Source organism: Schistocerca piceifrons, chromosome 7 (assembly GCF_021461385.2).
Source record: "Schistocerca piceifrons isolate TAMUIC-IGC-003096 chromosome 7, iqSchPice1.1, whole genome shotgun sequence".
Classification (NCBI taxonomy): domain Eukaryota; kingdom Metazoa; phylum Arthropoda; class Insecta; order Orthoptera; family Acrididae; genus Schistocerca; species Schistocerca piceifrons.
This window is the reverse complement of record NC_060144.1, coordinates 14767440-14793236: the sequence shown is the minus strand read 5'-3', so window position 1 is coordinate 14793236 and position 25797 is coordinate 14767440. Positions and strand designations below refer to the sequence as shown.

The window sequence follows — 25797 nt, the reverse complement described above, 5'->3', positions numbered from 1 at the left end:
CAGTCCGTATTTGCCTACTATTTTTTCTTCTCTTCCTTTTCCTACTGTCGAATTCCAGTCTTTCATCGCAATTAAATTTTCATCTCCTTTAACTACCTGAATAATATCTTTTATCTCATCATACATTTCTTCACCATCTACGGAGCTAGTTGGCATATAAGCGTGTACTACTGTGGTAGGTGTGGGTGTGGGCTTTGTTTCTATGTTGGCTATGATAATGTGCTCACTATGCTGTTCATAGTAGCTTACCCGCATTCCTATTTTCTTATTAATTATTAAACCCACTCATGTATTACCCCTATTTGTATTTATAATCTTGTGTTCTTCTCACCAGAAGTACTGTTTCTTCTACCACCAAACTTCACTAATTTCCACTATCTAACTTCAACCCAGCCATTTTCCTTTTTAAATTTTCTAACTTACTTGCCCAATTAGGAGCTCTAATATTCCATGGTCTGGTCTGTAGAATGCCAGTTTTGTTTCACCTGATGACGACATCCTCCTGATTAGCCTATGTATGTCTGTCTTTTCAGAGATGGTTGTGGGTCTCAACTGTTCGATACAGGATGTCAAATCGAACACCTTTCAGCCATCTAATTGCCAAACTGTTATTTTATTTGGCTATCAGTTTTGGCGATTTACTACAGTCGGCAGATGATGGTTGAAGTAACCATTGTATCGACCAGAAATCTACAGATACCAGTATTTGAATGGTGGCCCCTACTTTGACTGGAACTGAGGTTGAAATCTTCCTGCACGTCTGTCAGGAGGCCTGAAGGTGGCGTAGTAAATTGCCGAAACTGGTAGCCAAATCAAATAACAGTTTGGAAATTAAACAGCTGAAAGTTGTTTGATTTGACATCCTGCCTCCTCCTGAGTAGTCCTTGCCTGGAGTTCCACATGGGGGACTATTTTACCTCTGGAATATTTTACCCATGAGGATACCATCATCATTTAGCCATATAGTAGAACTGCATGTCCTCTGGAAAACTTATGGCTGTAGTTTCCCCTTGCTTTCAAGTGTTCGCAGTACCAGTGCAGCAAGGCCATTTGGGTTGGTGTTACAAAGTGAAATCAGTCACTCATCCAGACTGTTGGCCTTGCAATTACTGAAAAGGCTGCTGCCCCTCTTCAGGAACCACAAGTTTGTCTGGCCTCTCAACAGTTACCCCTCCATTGTGGTTGCTTTTATGGTACGGCTATCCGTATCACAGAGGCACACAAGCCACCCCACCAACGGCAAGACGCATGGTTCACTGGGAAGGGGGGGGGGGGGCAGAAACATAACACATAAATGAGTTTATTTATGCTGTCTACACTAAACAGTTGAGTTATACGTGCTTTGATTGCTGTAGGGTCTTCTGCGCTGCTGAGTTATACACAATGATAGTAATTTTCTGGATACAACCAAATAGTCTTGAATGCTGACACACTTATAGAAGTCACTGAGTATTAGTAATGTATAGTCCTGTCATGCTACATTTGATGCATTGTCCTCACTGCAGTCTTCCACATTAACATTGGTAAGCCTATAGGTGCACGGTATTGGGTGAACTCTGAATTACGGTTGCTTAAAGGGATGGACTGGCCTATGAGCGCCGCTTGCAATGAGGTAATGTGGATTTGCGTCCTCTGGTGGTTGGTAGGAGTGGTGCCCCTTATCAGAGATGGTGAGCAATGTAAGGGCAGCCTTGCCTGATGACACGATGGTGGGAGATTTAAAAGTTTAATTTCTTGACTAGGTGTGAGTGGTGTGCAGTGTACTGGGTGTGGTTGCTGAAGATGCTGTTGATATTACATTCCCTCCTCCCCAAATTCTGCACCATTGTCATTTTAGTGAGAGTGTGGGTGATGATGGGTTGAGGGGGAGGGGGGGGGGGGGGCACAAGGGTACTGCTACTAATGGGTGTGGTATGATGCCAGATGGCACCAGCTAACCCGTGTCCCAACATTTATCTTGTGAACCAATGGGAACATCTGCCAAGAAGCTGAAGGTAGGATGTCCATCCAACAGCACATGTAAGTGCAGCATTGGCACTGCTAATAGTGTAGAAAATGGTACAGCTGGTGCAGGTTCAATGACTGTGGCTGCCATTGCTACATATGGCGATGGGTTTGGTGCCTGCAGCAGTGGCTGCAATAGTGGGCATGGCTTGATCTCCATGGCAGAGTCGTCTGAATACCCAAGCACCCAGATGTGAAGCATCAGCAAGTGCTGCTTAGGGGCAACAGGCTGGGTTGCAGGTAGCATGACAGAGAACTGGGAGAGGATCACTATAATCATGGAAACAAAGTCGGTCATGGTGCAACCGATGGATGCCAGATGCGCTGTGACTGATATAACGAGTGTGGCCAGACATGTGAGGCATGATGTCAGATTACCAATTGTGAGGCTTGTTATAGACACAATAGAAAACTTTTCCTTCATGTGGAATTTTGATTTGAAGTCAACATTGGAAACAGAGTGGCGAGGGTGAAAGAGATGCAGCAGAGTGCAGTGGTGATGACTATATAAGAGTTCTGTGGCAGAGTATAGTGAGCAGCCATAGTGTGATAGGTGCTGAAAAACAATAATACATTTTCCTTCGAATTCAAAGTGTGAAGTTTTGACATCTGAGCCTTGAAAATGCAAATGAAAGGTTTGCCTTCACCATTCAGTTGAGGAAAAAATGATGATATTCAGATATGTTGAATTCCATTTTGTTGACAAAATGTTCAAATTCTTGCAAAGGAAATTACAGACAGTTGTCTGAAACAATAAGTGGCAAATCTAAGCAAAAGACTGAAGCGAGTGCCTTGATAGTGCTTATGCTAATAGTTGAATGCACTGGAATGACAAAAGAATATTTGCTTTATGCATCCGTAGTAATGAGCCATCTTGTGTTCTAGAAAGGATCAGCAAAAGCAAAATGGATATGCTGCCAACGACCATAGTGTTAAGGTCAACTGAAAAATTCTTGGTGGAATGCTGCCTGGTTATGCAGTTTTCATGGCAATGGGTGATCATGGTGATCATGTGTTCCATTTGTTTATCCAGCCCAAGCTATGTACAGTGCTGATGCACTTGCTGCCTAGTTTGAACTATTCACCAGTGACATCTATGTAACAGTTTCAACACCTCTTGTTGCCAAGATGTGGGGATCAGGACTTGCATTTGTTCGTAAAGAGAATGCAGTGACATTACATCATTCTGGAGAGAGAGGCTTTGTGTTGTGCGTTGTATTGGCAAAATACTTCATCTAAGATTGACTCTGGATTATGAGACTAACCCATCTGAATGAATGTAGCACTTGGGCACTTGTAGTCACTGATAACATTAAGTAGCCTGCGAAATCCTCCAAAAACTTGATGGGAAAAGCTTGCAGCGATTGTGAATCAGAATGATCAGTTTGAAGATAAGAAAATTCTGATGTATTAAAATTAGGAACATTTCCAATAAGTAAGCAAGACAGAGCACATGTGTTTGCATGCTGTTCTGTAGTGTGACAAAAAATTTCATGTTGATCGATGGAAAGAAACAGTGATGAAATTGCAGCTTCTGTGGTGTACAATTAGATACACCTTTGACCCAATGACAGAGCAGTCAGTCAGATGAATCATATGATAAAATTCTCTATCATACAGATTTTGGTGAAGTCTTGTGTCACTATAAATTATGGTTGAAGCTTCCTTTTCCATATGACTGTAGTTGACTTGGGCTTTGTTCAACATCTTAGAAATGAATGCCAACCTTGTGAGATAAAAATACCGCTATTCCATGGGAATATCTGTCAGATACAAGCACTACTGGTTTTTATGGATCAAAATACGTAAGATGTTGGTGACTAAGTAATGCATGTTTCAATTTCTGAAAAGGTTATTCCTTGTCCAAGGATTTAAAAGGAGTATTTTTACTTCATAGGTAATGCAGAAGGGTGGTGATTTGTGGTGTATTTGGAACGAATTTGCTATAGTATGTCAATTTGCCAAGAACAGCGTGGAGTTGTCATACATTTGTAGGAGGAGGTAAGGTCTGTGTGGTTTTTAAACTCTTAGTTGAGGGATGAGCGCTGTGTTGTCAATGAATTGCCACAAGTTTGTTTCATTATTGAAAATTGAACATTTCTGTAAATTACACCTGAGTCCTGCATCAGTTAAAACAAAAAGAGATTCCAAATTTCTGAGATGCTGTCCCAATATTTGTGTGGATACAATGATATCACCTAAATAATTTGAGTAGGACAGGACTTTTGACATCACTCATTCAAAAAAACACTGAAATAATGCATGAGCTCTTCCAGGGGATGTTGAAGACAAGGATTGGCCAAATCATTTTTGAAAATAATCAACCATCTGCTAGGTGATCCATAAGCTAGTCAATAAGTGGAAGAAGATAGGAATCAATCACTGTTTGAGCTTAAACTGTTGGGACAAAGTCTGATCTTCCCATTTGTATTTCTTGTGATCATATGGGGAGGTGTCCACCGACTTGCAGAAACAGGTTTCATAACCCGATTTTGTTCTAATTTGTGGAGTTCAGAAGCAACTTCATCGTGAATGGAATGGGGCATTGAATGAGCACAGTAAAACCTAAGTTTTGCATTGTCCTTGAGCATAATTAGGTGCGAACATTCTTTGCATTTCCCATTGTGCCATCGAACAGATGTCCATATTTTTCACACATTCCTGGAATACAGGCATGGGAATGTTGCATTCAATAATGTGCACATTGTCCTGAATATAGCGACTGAATAACTCAAAGGCATCCATGCCAAAAATATTGGGACTAGAATGTGAATGAACTACTGCGAAAGACACTGATATAGTATTATTTCCATATTTTGCTTGCAAAGTACACATTTGAAGACCAGAGACACTTCCGCAGTTTTAGGCTGTGAGGTACAACCATGAGTTTTGTAGCTGAAGGTGTCCCAGTTGCTCATAAGCATTTTGATTAATCAATGTGAATGAAGCACCAGTATCTAACTGAAATGGGGCAGATTTATTGCAAATATGCAGAGAGATGTACAATTTGAATGTCCCTATCTGTTCTGACTTGTGGAAGACTTTCATCATCAAAGTTGCGACTGATGAAGTATTTAGCTGTACATCTGTTCGAAGAAAGCTTGGTAGAATGTGGCAGGTTTTGCACTGGGCATTTCATTGTGCAGATATGTTGCTTTTGTCCATAGATCCTGTGTCGATTGCCAGGATGAGTGAATACAGATTCAGAATGAGAGATCATATTTATTTCCACTTTCTCAAATCAAGATTTTCGTGAAACAGGATTTGCTTTTCATTGCATTTATATGTGCCCTTTCTACATGTCTCCTGATTTATGGCAGTGTCAATACTCCATGTGGTTTTCGTGGTCATGTGTTACATAATATTTCAAACAAGACATCAGTAGGTTTGATTTAGTCGAGGAACTGGCTGACTGTCCCATGCTGTATTCATGTTGTTGATTGTATTGGTGGTTTTTGTTTGCTCTTCGACACTGTGGCCACTTTGAGCTATGTGCAGTCAGTATTGCAACAACAGGCACAGTAAGTCAAGTTCTGCAAAGTCTTGATCTTCCTGAGCATCAGTTACTTTAAGCATGTCATGGAGGCCAGAATTGTGATGCTTTATAATTCCAGTGTGTATTCTGGTATCAGCAATGTTTTGAAACATGGCATTGTGAAGCATTTTGTCTTGAAATGAGACTGTGTGAGAGCAGTTCCTAGTGATGCACTTGAGTTCAGTGGTCCTTTCCTTACAAGGTTGATTATGATGATAAAGCATATAAAAAATTTGAATTGAGCAGCAGCTACATGAATTTGTGCTTCAAAGAAGTCGTTGAGTTTGCTAACAGTGTCTTCATAGGGTAGGGAATAAAACTCTGAGGGAACAACTTTGGACACAATCAGAAAATATGCAGTCCCTCCCATAAAAGAATAAGAGCATTATCATTCATTTGATATGTTGCATGCTGTGAATTGTTGTTCTGGCTGCAGGCAGTACTCTGTGCATTCCTCTTGTCTGGCATCAAAAGAGCAGAAGGGAGGAGGTGGTGCAACCTGGCCATTGGTAGTGTGTGCTTCAGTTATTGGGGTTTGATGAGTTTGTTGCACATCCATCAATCTGCCAATAGCAGTGAGCAAGGAGTTAATTTATTGGCTTTGAAACTGAATAAGTGCACTGAGGGATTTCTGTCCACAAGGTGCCATTGCATACACAAATTTAAGATACTTGAAATACAGATAATCAAACAATGGAAAATCCAGGATGGAATGTATAATATTGTGAAAAGGAAAGTTGCTACTCACCATATAATGGAGATGCTGAGTCACAGATAGGTGACAGTCTTTTTGTTGCCCCTATCTGTGACTGAGCATCTCTGCTGTATGGTGAGTAGCAACTTTCCTTTTCACAATCTTGAAATACAGATAAGTTCTACACACACAAATACTATGAAAATATTACTGATAAGTCGTTGAGCTCTGCCATCAACAGCTGATGTCCATTGTACTGGTAATTCATGTGGCCAATAAATATGATCTGACACGTACAGAAAAGGTAACACATTAATAAGTTTATTTACACTATATACAATTAATAATTGAGTTATACTAATTGTGAATGCTGTAGGTTCTTCTATGCTGATGAATTATGTACAATGATAGTAATGATTTAGATAGAACTAAATAGTCTTGAATGCTGGTACACATGTATAAATCTCTGAATATTAGTGATGTTTAGTAATGTAGTGCTACATGGGCTGTATTGTGCTTACTGCAGTCTTCCACACTAAAGCTGATAAGTCTTTTGATGCACAGTATGGGGCTGAAACATGGACGGTAAATAGTTTGGACAAGAAGAGAATAGAAGCTTTTGAAATGTGGTGCTACAGAAGAATGCTGAAGATTAGATGGGTAGATCACATAACTAATGAGGAAGTATTGAATAGGATTGGGGAGAAGAGAAGTTTGTGGCACAACTTGACCAGAAGAAGGGATCGGTTGGTAGGACATGTTCTGAGGCATCAAGGGATCACCAATTTAGTATTGGAGGGCAGCGTGGAGGGTAAAAATCATAGGGGGAGACCAAGAGAAGAATACACTAAGCAGATTCAGAAGGATGTAGGTTGCAGTAGGTACTGGGAGATGAAGAAGCTTGCACAGGATAGAGTAGCATGGAGAGCTGCATCAAACCAGTCTCAGGACTGAAGACCACAACAACAATGGGGCTGACTGTGAACTATAGTTGGTTAGGCCAGTATTACACTATCAAATTTCTTTGTCAAAGATTTGATCAAAGATGTGATCAAATATTAGTAAAATATATTTGACAAAGATCTTTAACGTGGCACTAAAAAGGGGTATTACACTGTCACATTTTTTGTCAAAGTTCAAGATGGCTGACAACAACTTGTTATTAACCGCAGCAGTTGCATGTACCACAATTGCACTGTGTGCACCTGCAGAAGAGAAGCAGGGGAAGAAAAGGAAATGTACCTTGGTGAAGCCATGGGTTTTATGACAACACAATAAAAGCATTCAACAAAACTTGTTACGTGAGCTTATAGTGGAGGATGTCCAGTCGTACATCAATTAATTAAGAATGGATGAGCATACATTTCTGTATGTGCTCAGTGAAGTGTATCCTCATATCACAAAGCACAGTATTCACTTAAGAACTGCTATATCTGCAGAAGACAGGCTCAGTGTAACACTCTGATTCCTTGCTACAGGAGAGGGCTGGGTTGGGTTGGGTTGGCTTGGGTTGGGTCAGGTCTCCAATCTTCTTAACCTATTTTTGTATTCGGGGTGCCTCATGTTGTAAAGTTCCTCACCAGCTTTATACGTCTCTATTAATTTTGTAGTTGTCGGTATACACCAATTGTATTTACCAGCACTGTTTATAAAAACACTACAGATGACAGACGCTGCAGCAATGCTAGTGCTCCACGTGGTAACATGTCACATTGCAGTGAACAGAAGACAAGTGACTTCTTTGATCAAATCTACAGCGAGGCCCTAGATTTGATCAAATATTTGATGACATTTGACAAAGTTCCCTATTACACCATCAAATTTCTTTGTCCAATATCTTTGTCAAATATCTTTGCCAAAGAAATTTGATGGTGTAATACCAGCCTTAAGAGGGTGTGCCAGCCAATCAGTGTCTGGAACAGTGATGTCATGCGATTTGACTATCTGGTGGTGTGTATGCATGGTGCCCCTCATTGGGGACACCAAATGATCGAAGGACGGCTTTACCCAGCGGCAATTTAAAAGTGCCATATCTTGCGTAGCTGTGAGTGGTGCATGGCACACTGGTATGGTAGTTGATGAAGATGCTGTTGATACCGTAGTAGTCACCAAAATTATCCCAAAATACATAGAAAAAATGTATGATTTTAATTAGAGGGACAACCTAATATTAGTAGTGCATGCATACTCTATCATTTGGAAATTGTGAATTTAATTATAGAGTAGTGCAAAAAAATGTGCATTTTTCAATTCACCAGGAATTAATTTCTTCTGAGAAGACCTTTTATTCAGTTACCATGTCAAACTACAGAATCCTCTCTTTCCCTCTCTCTGCCTCCACCACTTTCTCCCTCACCCTTAAGTTAGCCAGGTTATTAGAAATTGGCAAGGGTTGCTACTGTAAGTAGGACTATGTCTAGTAAAGCAATGTTAGATTTAGGCCTACTTTTGAATTGTAAACTGCCTTACTTAACAACTAACATACTTAGATAAAAAATCATAAAACAACAAGAAGTGCTGACAAGAATCATGTGTCAATGTTAAGTCACTGAAGTTTACTGTAGAATTTTTCTATATGGACATATGCATCCATTCCAAAAATTATTAAGGGAATTTCATCTTTGTCCAGAAAATAGTAATTGGAATCCATAGCTTTTAATTTTGAGGCAGCAGCTGTATAGTGCAATTTGTTAACGCCACCTCCCTTTACACTAACATCCCTAATGTTGGTGGCCTTACTGCTAGTGAATACTACCTTTCCCAAGTCCTGATGGATTCCAAACCAACCACCTCCTTCCTAGTTGTCATGTCCAACTATATCCTCACCCACAATTACTTCTCCTTTGAAGGCATTACCTACAAACAGATCTGCGGTACTGCTATGGGCACCTTTACGGCATCAATTACGCCAACCTATTCACGGGCCATCTAGAGGAATTCTTCCTAAACCTCCAGAATCTTAAACCCCTCATCTGGTTCAGATTCATTGATGACATGTTTGCGATCTGGATTGAGGGTGAGGATACCCTATTCACATTCCTCGGAACCTCAACAGATTCTCCCCCATTTTTTTCACCTGGTCCTACTCAACCCAACAAGCCACCTTCCTAGATGTTGACCTCCACCTCAAAGTTGGCTACATCAGTACATCTGTCCATATCAAACCTACTAAACACCAGCATTACCTCCACTTCGACAGCTGCCACCCGTTCCCTACCAAGAAGTCCCTTCCATACAGCCTAGCCACTTGTGGTTTTCACATCTGCAGTGATGAACGGTCTCTCTCGAAATATACCGAGGGTCTCACTGAGACTTCCACAGACCGTAATTATCCATCCAACCTTGTACAAAAACAAATCTCCTGTGCCCTATCTTTCCCGTCTCCCACCACTTCCAAAAGTCCCACTGTCTGGTCACAGAGGAACATTCTCCTCATAACTCAGTACCACTCAGGACTGGAGCAACTGAAGTACATTCTCTGCCTGGGTTTCGGCTACCTCTTGACATACCCTGAAATGGGAAAAGTCCTGCCCACTATCCTTCCCACTCGTCACACATGGTATTCCATCGAATCTACACAATGTACTCGTCAATGCCTACACAACCCCTGCTCCCAATCCCTTATCTCATTACTCATCCCCTGTAATAGACCTAGATGCAAGACCTGCGCCATACATCCTCCGGTCACAAACATCAAGGGTAGGGCTACCTGTGAAACCAGTCATGTGATCTACAAGCTAAGCTGCAACCACTGTGTTGCATTCTATGTGGGCAAGACAACCAACAAGCTGTCTGTCTGCATGAATGGCCACCGACAAACTGTGGCCAAGGAACAAGTGGACCACCCTGCTGCTGAGCACGCTGCCAGACATGACATCCTTCATTTCAGTGACTGCTTCACAGCCTTTATCATATTGATCCTTCCCGCCAGTACCAGATTTTCTTAATTGTGCAGGTGGGAACTTTCCCTGCAATATATCCTATGTTCCCGTAACCCTCCTGGCCTCAACCATCGTTAGTCATTGTCGTCACCCATCCAGCCCCTTCCCTGTTCCCATTCCAGCACTACAACACCCTCATTCCACCATCGCACCCAGTCTTTTTACTTCTGTGTGTGTGTGTGTGTGTGTGTGTGTGTGTGTGTGTGTGTGTATTTTTGACAGTCTTTTTGTTGTGCCTCTCTGCAACTAAACATCTCCATTATATGATGAATAGCAACTTTCCATTTCATACTATTGTTATTTTCCTTTTAGGTTCATAGAGAATGATGTAAAGGTAATCAACAGCTGCTCTAAAAATTAAATTTGCAACACTGAATAAATTTGTGTGTTTATACTAATACCTTATGACATAATACCATGTGTTTAAATCTAGAGCATAAGGTTGCAATTTCTTACATAGAGCTTCCAGAGAGTGTTATGTGGAAGTGCTTTGAGATGGTGTTGTAATTCTTGTTCTCAGAATGACTTAGGTGTTCTTCTTTTTCTTTCAGCATGGGAAGCAATATACCAACAGAAATTGTCTGCTCTGGATGCTGTCGAAATGGGCAGCACAGTGTGTGAGGTAGAACAGTGTGATGGAACTGTTGGTTTTGGTGGAAGTCCAGATGAGAATGGGGAAACTACATTAGATGCCATGTTAATGGATGGGTAAGTTGAATTTGATAGATTATCAAGTGTTTCATCTATTCTTAAAAAAGAATTATCTACATCTATATGGATACTCCGCAAATCACATTTAAGTCCCTGGCAGAGGGTTCATTGAACCCCATTCACAATTCTCTATAATTCCAACCTCGTATAGCGTGCGGAAAAAATGAACACCTATTTCTTCCTGTGTGAACTCTGATTTCCCTTATTTTATTATGGTGATCATTTCTCCCTATATAGGTTGGCATCAACAATATATTTTCATGTTCAGAGGAGAAAGTTGGTGACTGCAATTTCATGAGAAGATTCTGCCGCAGTGAAAAATGCCTTTGTTTTAATGATGTCCACCTGAAATCCTGTATCATTTCAGGACAAATGTAGTGAAAGCAGTCTTTTTAGGATGTCTGTTGCACTTTCTAAGTGTCCTGCCAATAAAACGCAGTCTTTGGTTAGCCTTCCCCACAACATATTCTGTGTGTTCTTTCCAATTTAAGTTGTTTGTAATTGTAATTCCTAGGTATTTGGTTGAATTTATGGCCTTTAGATTTGACTGATTTATTTTGTAATTGAAGCTTAATTGATTCCTTTTAGCACTCATGTGGATGACCTCACACTTTTTGCTATTTAGGGTCAGTTGCCAATTTTCACACCATACAGATATCTTTTCTAAACCATTTTGCAATTTGTTTTGATCTTCTAATGACTTTACTAGTTGATAAACAACAGCATCATCTGCAAACAACCTAAGACAGCTGCTCAGGTTGTCTCCAAAATAGTTTATAGAAATAAGGAACAGCAAAGTGCCTATAATACTACCTTGGGGAATACCAGAAATCACTTCTGTTCTATTCGATGACTTTCTGTCAGTTACTACAAACTGTGACCTCTCACATAACTGATGATATTCCATAAGCACACAATTTCACTACAAGCCTCTTGTGTGCTACAGTGTCAAAAACCTTCGGAAATCCAGAAATACAGGATCAATTTGAAATCCCTTGTCAATAGCACTCAACACTTTGTCTGAGTAAAGAGCTAGTTGTGTTTCACAAGAACGATGTTTTCTAATTCCATGTTGACTGTGTGTCAATAGACCATTTTCTTCAAGGTAATTCATAATGTCTGAACACAATATATGTTCCAAAATTCTGCTGCATATCAACATTAATGATATGGGCCTGTAATTTAGTGGATTATTCCTACTATGTTTCTTGAATATTTGTGTGACCTGTGCAACTTTCCAGTCTTTGGGTAAGGATCTTTCATTGAGTGAACAGTTGTACATGATTGTTAAATACAGAGCTATTGTATCAGCACACTGTGAAAGTAATCTAACTTGTATACAATCTGGACCAGAAGACTTGCTTTTTTAAAGTGATTTAAGTTGCTTCACTGCTCCAAGGATATCTGCTTCTACGTTACTCATATTGGTAGCTGTTCTTGATTTTAATTCTGTAATATTTATGTCATCGCCTTTGGTGAAGGAATCTTGGAAGTCTATATTTGGTAACTCTGCTTTGGCAGCACTATCTTCGATAGTATCTCCATTGCTATCATGCAGAGAAGACATTGATTGTGTCTAGCTGCTGTCTTGCTGCTGGTGAACTTCACATATGGCCAGAATCTCTTTGGATTTTCTGCCAGGTTTCGAGACAAAGTTTGATTGTGGAAACTATCATAAGCATCTCGCATTCATTTTCTGGGTATGGGCTTGGCGACCCTGGGTTCGTGGGAACTGGTTAGTGCTTCCAGTCCCCCTTCACCGTAAGCTCTGGGCATGCTTCAGCAACCACTGTGCGGTGTGGTGGTGGAATGTTGTGTGTCTCAGGGAACAGGGATCTTGGTTTGACCACCTGGATTGTGAGGATGGAATAAACCTCTATAAAAAAATCCCTCAATCTCAAGGTGTGCTGCACACTGATGAGATGCATAGCTGCTGAGGTGGAACAGTCATTAGCGGGTGACCTCTGGGGAACCTGTCATACCTCAGTTGTATAAGGCTTGCTCAGGCACTCGGGGCTCTGTCTAAGTGGACCTTTATTTCCCTATCTGCTCGTGAGACTGAAATGGATCCTTCGAAACCCTCCTTTCCTCTTCCCAGTGGAATGGGTGGGCCACTGGAAGGTACTGACACCTCATATAATAAGAGGGCCTGAGTAGCCAGCCCTCCATACGCGAGAGTAAGGCAGCACACAACAGTAAAGAGTAACAGAGCACAGGATGGTAATCAGAATGTGTTTTTGTTACTAAAAAGGAAAGAAGGTAGTTTTGAGAAGGCCTTGCCTTTTTATATCCAGAAGGGCTTAGAAGGAATTTCTGGGACTTTAAATTCTGTAAACCGGTTGCGAAATGGGATGTTGTTGGTTGAAATATCCAGTTCCCAACAAGCTGTTAACCTACAGAGTGCCAAGTGCCTGGGTGAATATGCCATTGATACAGAGCTCCACAGCACTTTGAACTTCAGCAAAAGTGTTGTATCATGTAGGGACCTCATCGATCTACCACTTGAAGAACTGAAGAGTGAATGGGCTCTGGAGGAATTGTGGATGTTCAGGATGTTATGAAAAGGGTAGATGGAAATCTGGTGAAATCTGACTCCTTCATTCTTACCTTCAACACCCCCAAACTCCAGAAGATCTCAAGGCAGGCATTCTTCGCCTAAATGTATGGCCGTATGTCCCAAACCCAATGTGCTGTTTCAAATGCTAGCGTTTTGGGCATACAACCCTCGGGGTGTAAAGGAGAAGCAACATGTGGAAACTGTGGTAAGGCCGCTCGTGAAGGAGTTGGTTGCTCGTCTCCAGCTAAATGTATCAATTGCTCTGGAAAACTCTCAGTTTGGAGTAGGGCCTGCAGAATCTTTCTAGAGGCATGCAAAGTACAGGAAATAAAAACAACTAAGTGTATCCCATATGGTTAGGCCAAAAATATTTGCAAGTCCATGCAGCCTCCCACGTTTGCTACGTCTTTTGCATCCATTCTTCAGAAGCCTACTCTGAAATCTGATGCCTCTACGCAAGTGGAGGTGGCGAGTGTTGGCACAAACACCTGCACATGTCAGTGCATCCGCAAGGCAGCAAGTGTTCCAACGCCTGTAGCCTGTAGCCCACCTCCCCACCACCCATTACAACAGCAGACAAAGATACAGTGGCCAACTTGACAGAGCCCCAGGCACCGCCTGAGCCTGTTTAGAAGCCCAGCAAGGCCATTACCACTCCTCTTCCGGCTCAAGCAAAGCCCCTAAAACTTTGAAAAGCTACTGTAAAGCAGCAAAAGCAGGTGAAGTCAAGTGGTAAACCATCCGACCATGTCAATCTGATTCTACATGATGTTTCACCTGACTCTTCCTCAGAGCTGATGGAGTATGAGGGATGTGTGGGGCAATCATGTCGACCCATGACAGCCCCTCCACCTGCTACAATCTCCCCACCCTGGCGGAGAGACAGGATGAAGGTGCTACGCCCGCGATAGATAGTTCCCATACTTCAATGGAATTTGCAGGGCTTCAGGGCACATGTGGAGCAACTTCGTCTACTATCTCAGGGTAGACCACTGTGTCTGTGGCTGTGTCTCCAGGAGACTCTTTTTCCATCAATCACATACCTCTGAGCTTTGGAGCTATGTCCATCACAAGGAAGACGACAGAGTGGAGAGAGAGCTAGAGGAGGAGTCGGTATTTTCATCAACACAGACTACTACTCCTCCCTCTCCCCTTTACAATGAATTTACTAGCAGTTGCCATATCATTGCACTTGCATCTTCCATTGACAATATGTTGCCTTTACTTGCCACCACATGATACGCTCGATGAGGAGGCTCTCAATGACCTACTTACACAGCTCTCCCACCCTTTCATCCTCTGTGGCGATTTTAATGCACACAATGTACTCTGGGGCTCTGGAACTACCTGCCCTGGGGGAGAACAGTTGAGAGGCTTCTCATGTCATTGTCTGCATATCTGCTAAATATGGGACAGAGCACACACTTTTGCATTGCAACTGGGTCATTCTCTGCCATCAGTCTCTCGATTTGCTCTCCAGCCCTTGCTCGCATGGCCCAATGGGAAGTGGTCGCTGATTTGCATGACAGTGATCACTTCCCCATCTGGATCCAGTTGCCAGATGGGTGGAACCCGACAGGAAGCCGCCGCGATGGGTGCTCCATAGCGCAGATTGGACACTTTATGGGAAGGTAGTCCAGTTTGAAGATTGTGCCGATGTTGAGGAATGGGTGGATCATATTACCAAAATGACCCACCATGCTGCTGCAGCACCCTTTCCACAGTCCACGGGACAACAGAAGAGGCACCTTGTTCCTTGGTGGTGTGACAAATGCCACTCTGCAATCAGGACTAGGCATGCGGCTCTGCATAGGTTCAAGTGTCTGCCAACTGCGGAGAATCTTGCAGGCTTTTCGGTGGTGAGGACAAAGTGTTGCCGGATTATTCAAGAGAGCAAGAAGAGGTTGTGACAACAGTTCTTGAACACCACTACTCATTCCACAAAGAGTTCTGTTGTATGGGAGACCATCAGGCAAATTTCTGGGAGAGGTGCGAGGTGCCCCATGGCTGCTGTAATGGGGAATGGAACTCTCCAAACGAATCCGCGAGACATTGCTCAGACGATGGCAGCCTACTTTGCCACAGTTATTGCAACCCCCAGTCAGGATCCAGCTTTCCAGCACCATATGGCGGTTGATGGGAGGGGGCAGTTTGGATTTCCAGTTTGCCTCTGATGAAGATTACAACTGCCCATTCTCCATGTGGGAGCTGGATTCTGCATTGTCTGCGGCTCGTGACACATCCCATGGTCACGATGGAATCCATTATAGTATGCTGCGGCACGTCACCAACCGAAACAAAGGTACACTCCTCGCACTTTTGAATGCTGTTTGGGCATCAGATCACTATCCCGACTCATGGCATGAGGCCATTTTGATTCCTCTTTTAAAACCTGGGAAGGACCATATGCGCCTGAGTAGTTATTGCAGTGTTGCCCTCATTAGCTGCCTGGGAAAGTCCTTGGAGCAGATGGTCAACCACTACCTGGTGTGGATGTCAGAATCCAGGCAACTCCTTAGTCACTTTCAGTGTGGGTTCAGGAGGTATTGCTCCACCTTTGATAAACTGGCCCTCTTGGAGGTGGTTATACAACAGCCTTTCCTGCACCGGCATCACCTTTCAAGTATATTTTTTGACATTGAGAAGGCCTACAATACTACTTGAAGGCATCTTATCCTCGAGCAGCTTCATGACTGGGGTTTTCGTGGTTGTCTTCCCATTTTTATTCCGTCCTTTCTCTCGCCACAGCATTTTTGATACCGAGTCAGTGATGTCCTGTCTGATCCCTTTGAGCAAGAGAACAGTGCCCTTCAAGGTAGTATTTTAAGTGTGGCTGTCTTTGCCATAGCTGTTAATGGTATTACATCAGCAGTGCAAAGTCCTGTCCAGTGTTCTTTGTTTGTGGATGACTTCTGTGTGCTTTTCTCCTCTTCCAGCCTTGCCATGACAACATGTCAGTTGCAGCTCACACTCTGACATTTGGATGAATGGGCACAGAGGGATGGTTTTTAGTTTCCAACTGAGACGTCTGTGTGTATTCTTTTTAACTGTTCTCATTCCATTTTAAACTTTCGCAAGTTGAGGATGAGGGACGCTGTTCTTAATTTTACAGACATAGTAGGGTTTCTGGGCCTTATATTTGACAGCAAACTTACATGGTTGCCGCATCTTAAGGACCTGAAGAAATGGTCTAAGGTTGAAAGTATTTTAAAATAATCTTAGTCACACTACATGGGGAGCAGACAGGACTTGTCTGCTCCAGTTGTATAGCACATTTGTGTGATCTCTGCTCGATTATGGGTGCACGGTGTATGGATCTGTGAGATGATCTTATTTGAAAATGTTGGACACGGTGTATCATGAAGGCATTTGATTGGCCATTGGGACATTCAGAACAAGCCCCATACCAAGCCTCTGCGCAGAGGCTGGTGAACTGCCACTTCACATCAGGCAACGGCTTCTTACGGTGCACCAGATATATAAAGCACTATCCACATACCACACTCCTGCATACCACACCGTTGCTCGGTTTCCACTGGCACGGCTTTTTCATACATGGCAACATGCAATGAGGCCCTATGGGATTCATGCACAGGATTGCCTTTTAGAGATGGACATGGCCGGTCTTTATGTTTTACGTCGAGGTTGGAGCAGATTTTCACCCTGGCTCCTCCAGAGATCCAGAATTATTTTAGAGTTGACTAATTTTAAGAAGGATAGTACACTAGGTTTTACATACCAATCTCGGTTTTTTACCGTTTTAGATATGAATCACAGTTTCACTGTTGTTTACACTGATGGCTCCAAACAAGGGAATTCCCTTAGCTGCTCTGTGGTGTTCCCAGACTGTCACACCAGGATTCGCCTTCCTGCCTAGTATATAGTTATTGCAGTGGAACTCCACGCGACGCGATCCTGAAGTCACTGGAGCAGATGTGTCATCTTCTGGGCAAATGTTTTCTCATCTGCTCCAATTCCCTTAGTGCCTTACAATCACTGCAGTAGCTGTACTCAGCTGAGGAGCTGGTCAGGCTCATATTTGACCAACTGTACTTGCTCCACCTGCAGGGCAAGCAGGTGTCATTCTGCTGGGTGTCCAGTCATGTAGGGATATGGAGCAATGAACAGGCCGATCGGGCTGCCAAGGAGGCGTGCATAGGACAGGGCATGGCACAGTGTCGTATTCCCTTGCAGTTTGTCATTTCTATCCTACGCAGGAAGTGCATGCAGTTGTGGGAGGAGGAATGGCTGGCAGTCACGGCCAATAAGCTGCAGTTGGTGAAGTCAACAACCCAGCCATGGCGTTCCTCCTGCTTGTTGCTCAGGCGAGATGAAGTCACACTCACTTGTCTTAGACTTGGGCACTGTCCTCTCACACATAGCTTTCTATTACGGCTGGAGGATCCCCTCTTTTATGATGCTTGTGGTGTGCACATATCTATTAGCCACATTTTAACTGAATACATTTTATACTGTAATGCAATGGCAGCAGCAAAACTTGGTGGGGATCTGCCCTCTATTTTAGCTGATGATGAGACGAGTGTAATTCGGGTTTTAAAGTTTTGTGATGTGTCTGGTCTCTAGCCTAAACTTTTAGACTGGAGGTTTTAGTGTGTTGCAGAGTGACTTGACACTTGTCTCAATCTGTTTTTGCACGGGCACTAAATACCTTGCTGTCAGGCACCCTTACCACCATCTCCTACCTACCTACCTACCTCCAAAACATTGTATAAATTGCTTGCCTTTAAAGTTCTCTCGTTTACACAGAGTTTGGTTTTCAATGAAAATTCATCCAAGTATTGAGTTATAACAATATATAATATGATAGCTTATGCCTCTGACTGACATTCCATCCATCACTTATACTACAAACATAAATTTCTTATTTTTCATAGCATCATAAATTTTTCATTAACTGGTTTCTGTTACTACAGTTTGTTTGTTAGTTTTAACTTATCTTCATTCACAACACATACACAAATTAATTACATAACACGTTATTATGGTACAATACTTGCATATGATACATTTATACTTCATTTTATAGATATGCTTTTATCACTTATGGGAGCTCATTACTTCTGTGATAGAAGAAGGAGAAAAACACTCAAAATAGGACTAAATCATTATGCATTGATGGCCTAACTATGCTTGGCACAGCCTCCTTTGTTTGGGAGGGAAGAAAGGAAATACTCATATACTGGTTCAAGGTTTTATGAGGAAATGCTACTCATACAATTGTGGACTAGTTGCCAAGAACCCCTTATTTCATGGAAATGATGTGTGCTGACTAATCATTCATGTAGTGTCATGTTTCTTCATGCGCTAATGCTGTTTTTCAATTCATGTGTAGCTTAGTGTTAATTATGAAGGAGTTTCAACCATTGTAGACTTATCTTTCTTGAATACATGGAAATGTCATTATTTATGCTTTCATGTGACATGATAAAAATTGATTGGTTTTTGTAAAATCACATGCTTAAATGTTTATGTGTACTTAACAGTGAATAGGTACTGGTAAATGTTATGGAGCTATACTATGACAAATTTTCATTTTTCATTTGCCTTATGACCTATGTATAAATATCCTTATAACTAAATTGTTTACTCGAGGCACAGCCCATTTCTTCATCTAGTATCTGCTACTCTTGACGTAATTCTTTTCTTCTGTGCCATGATGATGCACTGATTGCTGAAATAAAAAAACTTAAAACTAACTTAAAAACAATTGCATCATGTAGCTTGGTTGTCACTGATACGTTTGGTCATTACATTCATCTGCAGATATTTCTGTACTTTGTTTCAATTCATAGACATTTGTTTATTCTGTTACCCTTTATGATAATTTACCCTGTGAAGAGAATTATTTGACATTTCCTACAGTATTTTATCGTTTCTTCTTAGCTTACATGTCTCGCATATTTCTTCATTTTGCTTCCTGTTACTTGTAAATATGTTTTATATAGCTTAGTAGCTGCGAGGGGTAGCCGCGTGGTCTGTGTGTGTGTGTGTGTGTGTGTGTGTGTGTGTGTGTGTGTGTGTGTGTTGTTTGTTGTTTGTTGTTTGTTGTTTGTTTGTTTGTTTTTTCCCATAAGACCTTACCACAAATATCCAACATATAGCTTAGTATTTGATTAAACCTCTGTGTATATATGTCAATAGGTTCCTTAGTTCTTAGACAGTAGATGTAATTGCTTAGTATTTCTGTTTACTTTTATTTAAGTTAGGTACTTGTACATACCGCATTCCTGTTGGGTTGCGTTTTCTGCCAGTCTGTCGTGCATACACGCAGATCAGTGCCTCCTCTCCTACTACTGATGTCAGCATGTATTGTTGAGCACGCACAGTGTAGCCATAAGCTAATTCTGCTTATACTTCGCTTTGTGTGGAGTGGTGTGTTACTTCTCATTCCTGTTGATTTTACGCTTATGTGTACAAATCAAAAAAATTACTTATACTTAAATGCATTACTTTATCCTAATATAATGGAAGGAAACATTCCACGTGGGAAAAATTATATATAAAAACAAAGATGAGGTGACTTACCGAACAAAAGCGCTGGCAGGTCGATAGACACACAAACAAACACAAACATACACACAAAATTCAAGCTTTCGCAACAAACTGTTGCCTCATCAGGAAAGAGGGAAGGAGAGGGGAAGACGAAAGGAAGTGGGTTTTAAGGGAGAGGGTAAGGAGTCACTCCAATCCCGGGAGCGGAAAGACTTACCTTAGGGGGAAAAAAGGACAGGTATACACTCGCACACACGCACATATCCATCCACACATACAGACACAAGCAGACATATTTAAAGACAAAGAGTTTGGGCAGAGATGTCAGTCGAGGCAGAAGTGTAGAGGCAAAGAAGTTGTTGAAAGACAGGTGAGGTATGAGTGGCGGCAACTTGAAATTAGCGGAGATTGAGGCCTGGCGGATGACGAGAAGAGAGGATATACTGAAGGGCAAGTTCCCACCTCCGGAGTTCGGATAGGTTGGTGTTGGTGGGAAGTATCCAGATAACCCGGACGGTGTAACACTGAGCCAAGATGTGCTGGCTGTGCACCAAGGCATGTTTAGCCACAGGGTGATCCTCATTACCAACAAACACTGTCTGCCTGTGTCCATTCATGCGAATGGACAGTTTGTTGCTGGTCATTCCCACATAGAATGCATCACAGTGTAGGCAGGTCAGTTGGTAAATCACGTGGGTGCTTTCACACGTGGCTCTGCCTCTGATCGTGTACACCTTCCGGGTTACAGGACTGGAGTAGGTGGTGGTGGGAGGGTGCATGGGACAGGTTTTGCATCGGGGGCGGTTACAAGGATAGGAGCCAGAGGGTAGGGAAGGTGGTTTGGGGATTTCATAGGGATGAACTAACAGGTTACGAAGGTTAGGTGGACGGCGGAAAGACACTCTTGGCGGAGTGGGGAGGATTTCATGAAGGATGGATCTCATTTCAGGGCAGGATTTGAGGAAATCGTATCCCTGCTGGAGAGCCACATTCAGAGTCTGGTCCAGTCCCGGAAAGTATCCTGTCACAAGTGGGGCACTTTTGTGGTTCTTCTGTGGGGGATTCTGGGTTTGAGGGGACGAGGAAGTGGCTCTGGTTATTTGCTTCTGTACCAGGTCGGGAGGGTAGTTGCGGGATGCGAAAGCTGTTTTCAGGTTGTTGGTGTAATGATTCAGGGATTCCGGACTGGAGCAGATTCGTTTGCCACGAAGACCTAGGCTGTAGGGAAGGGACCGTTTGATGTGGAATGGGTGGCAGCTGTCATAATGGAGGTACTGTTGCTTGTTGGTGTGTTTGATGTGGACGGACGTGTGAAGTTGGCCATTGGACAGGTGGAGGTCAATGTCAAGGAAAGTGGCATGGGATTTGGAGTAGGACCAGGTGAAACTGATGGAACCAAAGGAGTTGAGGTTGGAGAGGAAATTCTGGAGATCTTCTTCACTGTGAGTCCAGATCATGAAGATGTCATCAATAAATATGTACCAAACTTTGGGTTGGCAGACTTGGGTAACCAAGAAGGCTTCCTCTAAGCGACCCATGAATAGGTTGGCGTACGAGGGGGCCATCCTGGTGCCCATGGCTGTTCCCTTTAATTGTTGGTATGTCTGGCCCTCAAAAGTGAAGAAGTTGTGGGTCAGGATGAAGCTGGCTAAGGTGATGAGGAAAGAGTTTTTAGGTAGGGTGGCAGGTGATCGGCGTGAAAGGAAATGCTCCATCGCAGCGAGGCCCTGGACGTGCGGAATATTTGTGTATAAGGACGTGGCATCAATGGTTACAAGGATGGTTTCCGGGGGTAACAGATTGGGTAAGGATTCCAAGCGTTCAAGGAAGTGGTTGGTGTCCTTGATGAAGGATGGGAGACTGCATGTAATGGGTTGAAGGTGTTGATCTACGTAGGCAGAGATACGTTCAGTGGGGGCTTGGTAACCAGCTACAATGGGGCGGCCGGGATGATTGGGTTTGTGGATTTTAGGAAGAAGGTAGAAGGTAGGGGTGCGGGGTGTCGGTGGGGTCAGGAGGTTGATGGAGTCAGGTGAAAGGTTTTGCAGGGGGCCTAAGGTTCTGAGGATTCCTTGAAGCTCCGCCTGGACATCGGGAATGGGGTTACCTTGGCAAACTTTGTATGTGGTGTTGTCTGAAAGCTGACGCAGTCCCTCAGCCACATACTCTCGACGATCAAGTACCACGGTCGTGGAACCCTTGTCCGCAGGAAGAATGACGATGGATCGGTCAGCCTTCAGATCACGGATAGCCTGGGCTTCAGCAGTGGTGATGTTGGGTGTAGGATTAAGGTTTTTTAAGAAGGATTGAGATGCAAGGCTGGAAGTCAGAAATTCCTGGAAGGTTTGGAGAGGGTGATTTTGAGGAAGAGGAGGTGGGTCCCGCTGTGACGGAGGACGGAACTGTTCCAGGCAGGGTTCAATTTGGATGGTGTCTTGAGGAGTCGGATCATTAGGAGTAGGATTAGGATCATTTTTCTTCGTGGCAAAGTGATACTTCCAGCAGAGAGTACGAGTGTAGGACAGTAAATCTTTGACGAGGGCTGTTTGGTTGAATCTGGGAGTGGGGCTGAAGGTGAGGCCTTTGGATAGGACAGAGGTTTCGGATTGGGAGAGAGGTTTGGAGGAAAGGTTAACTACTGAATTAGGGTGTTGTGGTTCCAGATTGTGTTGATCGGAATTTTGAGGTTTTGGAGGGAGTGTAGCTGGAAGTGGGAGATTGAGTAGATGGGAGAGACTGGGTTTGTGTGCAATGAGAGGAGGTTGAGGTTTGCTGGAAAGGTTGTGAAGGGTGAGTGAGTTGCCTTTCCGGAGGTGGGAAACCAGGAGATTGGATAGTTTTTTGAGGTGGAGGGTGGCATGCTGTTCTAATTTACGGTTGGCCTGTAGGAGGATGCTCTGAACAGCCGGTGTGGATGTGGGAGAGGAAAGATTAAGGACTTTTATTAAGGATAGGAGTTGACGGGTGTGTTCATTGGCTGAGTTGATGTGTAGGTGAAGGATTAGGTGGGTGAGGGCAATGGATTGTTCGGTTTGGAACTGGTATAGGGACTGATGGAAGGAAGGGTTGCAGCCAGAGATGGGAACTTTGAGTGTGAGGCCTTTGGGGGTAATGCCAAATGTCAGACAAGCCTGAGAAAATAAAATATGCGAGCGTAATCTGGCTAGGGCGAAGGCATGTTTGCAGAGAGAATGTAAATAAAACTTAATGGGGTCATTGTGGGGGTGTTGTGAGGGTGACATGGTATTAGAAGGTGGAAAGTGTAACATGAGGTGAAATGAAAATGAAAATAAAAATATATGGGGAGAGATAAAGGTGAACCGGAAAGAAACTGGAGATCTGAAATGAAAAAAGGCGAAAAGGTGTTGGTTACAGCTGGGCTATGTTGGACTTGGGTTGGTAGACAACGATGTGCATAAAGGTTAGGTGGTTGTGTTGCCGCCAAAACACGTTAAAGGACGGAGAAATTCGGGAAAATTTCGAAAAAACTGCGTGTAGTATATTAAAAGGAGTGGTATTGTGGTGGCAGATTATGAAAATGAGGCTAACAATTGTTTGACGAAGAAATAATGGCGTTAAAACCCGTGGGAAGCGGCTAAAAATGATCAGTGATGTGGGAAAAACGGAAATGGAAATAAAGCGAAAGTTATTAGAACTGGCCGAAATGGTTGTTTAAAAGGTGAAAGGAGCTGTTTGTGAACTAGAAACGGTGGATATTATAGCGGCGGTAGTGCTGAAGGCGGCAAAAAAAAAAAAAAAAAAAATATTTTTATGGTTATGGTTTGGAAGTGGGTTACGTATTATTGAGTATATATATAGGCGGGATAAAATAGTATAGCAGATTACGGTAAAAAGGAGAAGGTGAATACAAAGTGAAACTACTGGCAAAAACAGAAAGAGGAAAATAAGACAACAGAAAAGATTTCGAAATGCAACAGTGACAATAACAAACGTAATTGTTGGATTCAAATTAATGATATCAATATAATGGAAGGAAACATTCCACGTGGGAAAAATTATATATAAAAACAAAGATGAGGTGACTTACCGAACAAAAGCGCTTGCAGGTCGATAGACACACAAACATACACACAAAATTCAAGCTTTCGCAACAAACTGTTGCCTCATCAGGAAAGAGGGAAGGAGAGGGGAAGACGAAGTGAAGTGGGTTTTAAGGGAGAGGGTAAGGAGTCATTCCAATCCCGGGAGCGGAAAGACTTACCTTAGGGGGAAAAAAGGACAGGTATACACTCGCACACACGCACATATCCATCCACACATACAGACACAAGCAGACATATTTAAAGACAAAGAGTTTGGGCAGAGATGTCAGTCGAGGCAGAAGTGTAGAGGCAAAGAAGTTGTTGAAAGACAGGTGAGGTATGAGTGGCGGCAACTTGAAATTAGCGGAGATTGAGGCCTGGCGGATGACGAGAAGAGAGGATATACTGAAGGGCAAGTTCCCACCTCCGGAGTTCGGATAGGTTGGTGTTGGTGGGAAGTATCCAGATAACCCGGACGGTGTAACACTGAGCCAAGATGTGCTGGCTGTGCACCAAGGCATGTTTAGCCACAGGGTGATCCTCATTACCAACAAACACTGTCTGCCTGTGTCCATTCATGCGAATGGACAGTTTGTTGCTGGTCATTCCCACATAGAATGCATCACAGTGTAGGCAGGTCAGTTGGTAAATCACGTGGGTGCTTTCACACGTGGCTCTGCCTCTGATCGTGTACACCTTCCGGGTTACAGGACTGGAGTAGGTGGTGGTGGGAGGGTGCATGGGACAGGTTTTGCATCGGGGGCGGTTACAAGGATAGGAGCCAGAGGGTAGGGAAGGTGGTTTGGGGATTTCATAGGGATGAACTAACAGGTTACGAAGGTTAGGTGGACGGCGGAAAGACACTCTTGGCGGAGTGGGGAGGATTTCATGAAGGATGGATCTCATTTCAGGGCAGGATTTGAGGAAATCGTATCCCTGCTGGAGAGCCACATTCAGAGTCTGGTCCAGTCCCGGAAAGTATCCTGTCACAAGTGGGGCACTTTTGTGGTTCTTCTGTGGGGGATCCTGGGTTTGAGGGGACGAGGAAGTGGCTCTGGTTATTTGCTTCTGTACCAGGTCGGGAGGGTAGTTGCGGGATGCGAAAGCTGTTTTCAGGTTGTTGGTGTAATGATTCAGGGATTCCGGACTGGAGCAGATTCGTTTGCCACGAAGACCTAGGCTGTAGGGAAGGGACCGTTTGATGTGGAATGGGTGGCAGCTGTCATAATGGAGGTACTGTTGCTTGTTGGTGTGTTTGATGTGGACGGACGTGTGAAGTTGGCCATTGGACAGGTGGAGGTCAATGTCAAGGAAAGTGGCATGGGATTTGGAGTAGGACCAGGTGAAACTGATGGAACCAAAGGAGTTGAGGTTGGAGAGGAAATTCTGGAGTTCTTCTTCACTGTGAGTCCAGATCATGAAGATGTCATCAATAAATATGTACCAAACTTTGGGTTGGCAGACTTGGGTAACCAAGAAGGCTTCCTCTAAGCGACCCATGAATAGGTTGGCGTACGAGGGGGCCATCCTGGTGCCCATGGCTGTTCCCTTTAATTGTTGGTATGTCTGGCCCTCAAAAGTGAAGAAGTTGTGGGTCAGGATGAAGCTGGCTAAGGTGATGAGGAAAGAGTTTTTAGGTAGGGTGGCAGGTGATCGGCGTGAAAGGAAATGCTCCATCGCAGTGAGGCCCTGGACGTGCGGAATATTTGTGTATAAGGACGTGGCATCAATGGTTACAAGGATGGTTTCCGGGGGTAACAGATTGGGTAAGGATTCCAGGCGTTCAAGGAAGTGGTTGG

The 25797-nt window shown here is 43.2% G+C and overlaps 1 protein-coding gene across 1 annotated transcript in view; it reads left to right on the top strand.

The window, feature by feature from the left end:
* The window catches only part of LOC124804801 (N(4)-(Beta-N-acetylglucosaminyl)-L-asparaginase-like), a 174682-nt gene that overhangs the window by 64489 nt on the left and 84396 nt on the right, over positions 1-25797 (top strand). Inside the window, exon 2 of the mRNA XM_047265137.1 lies at positions 10726-10882. Within this exon, the coding sequence (XP_047121093.1) occupies positions 10726-10882 (157 nt within the window). The remainder of the gene's footprint in view (positions 1-10725; positions 10883-25797) is intronic.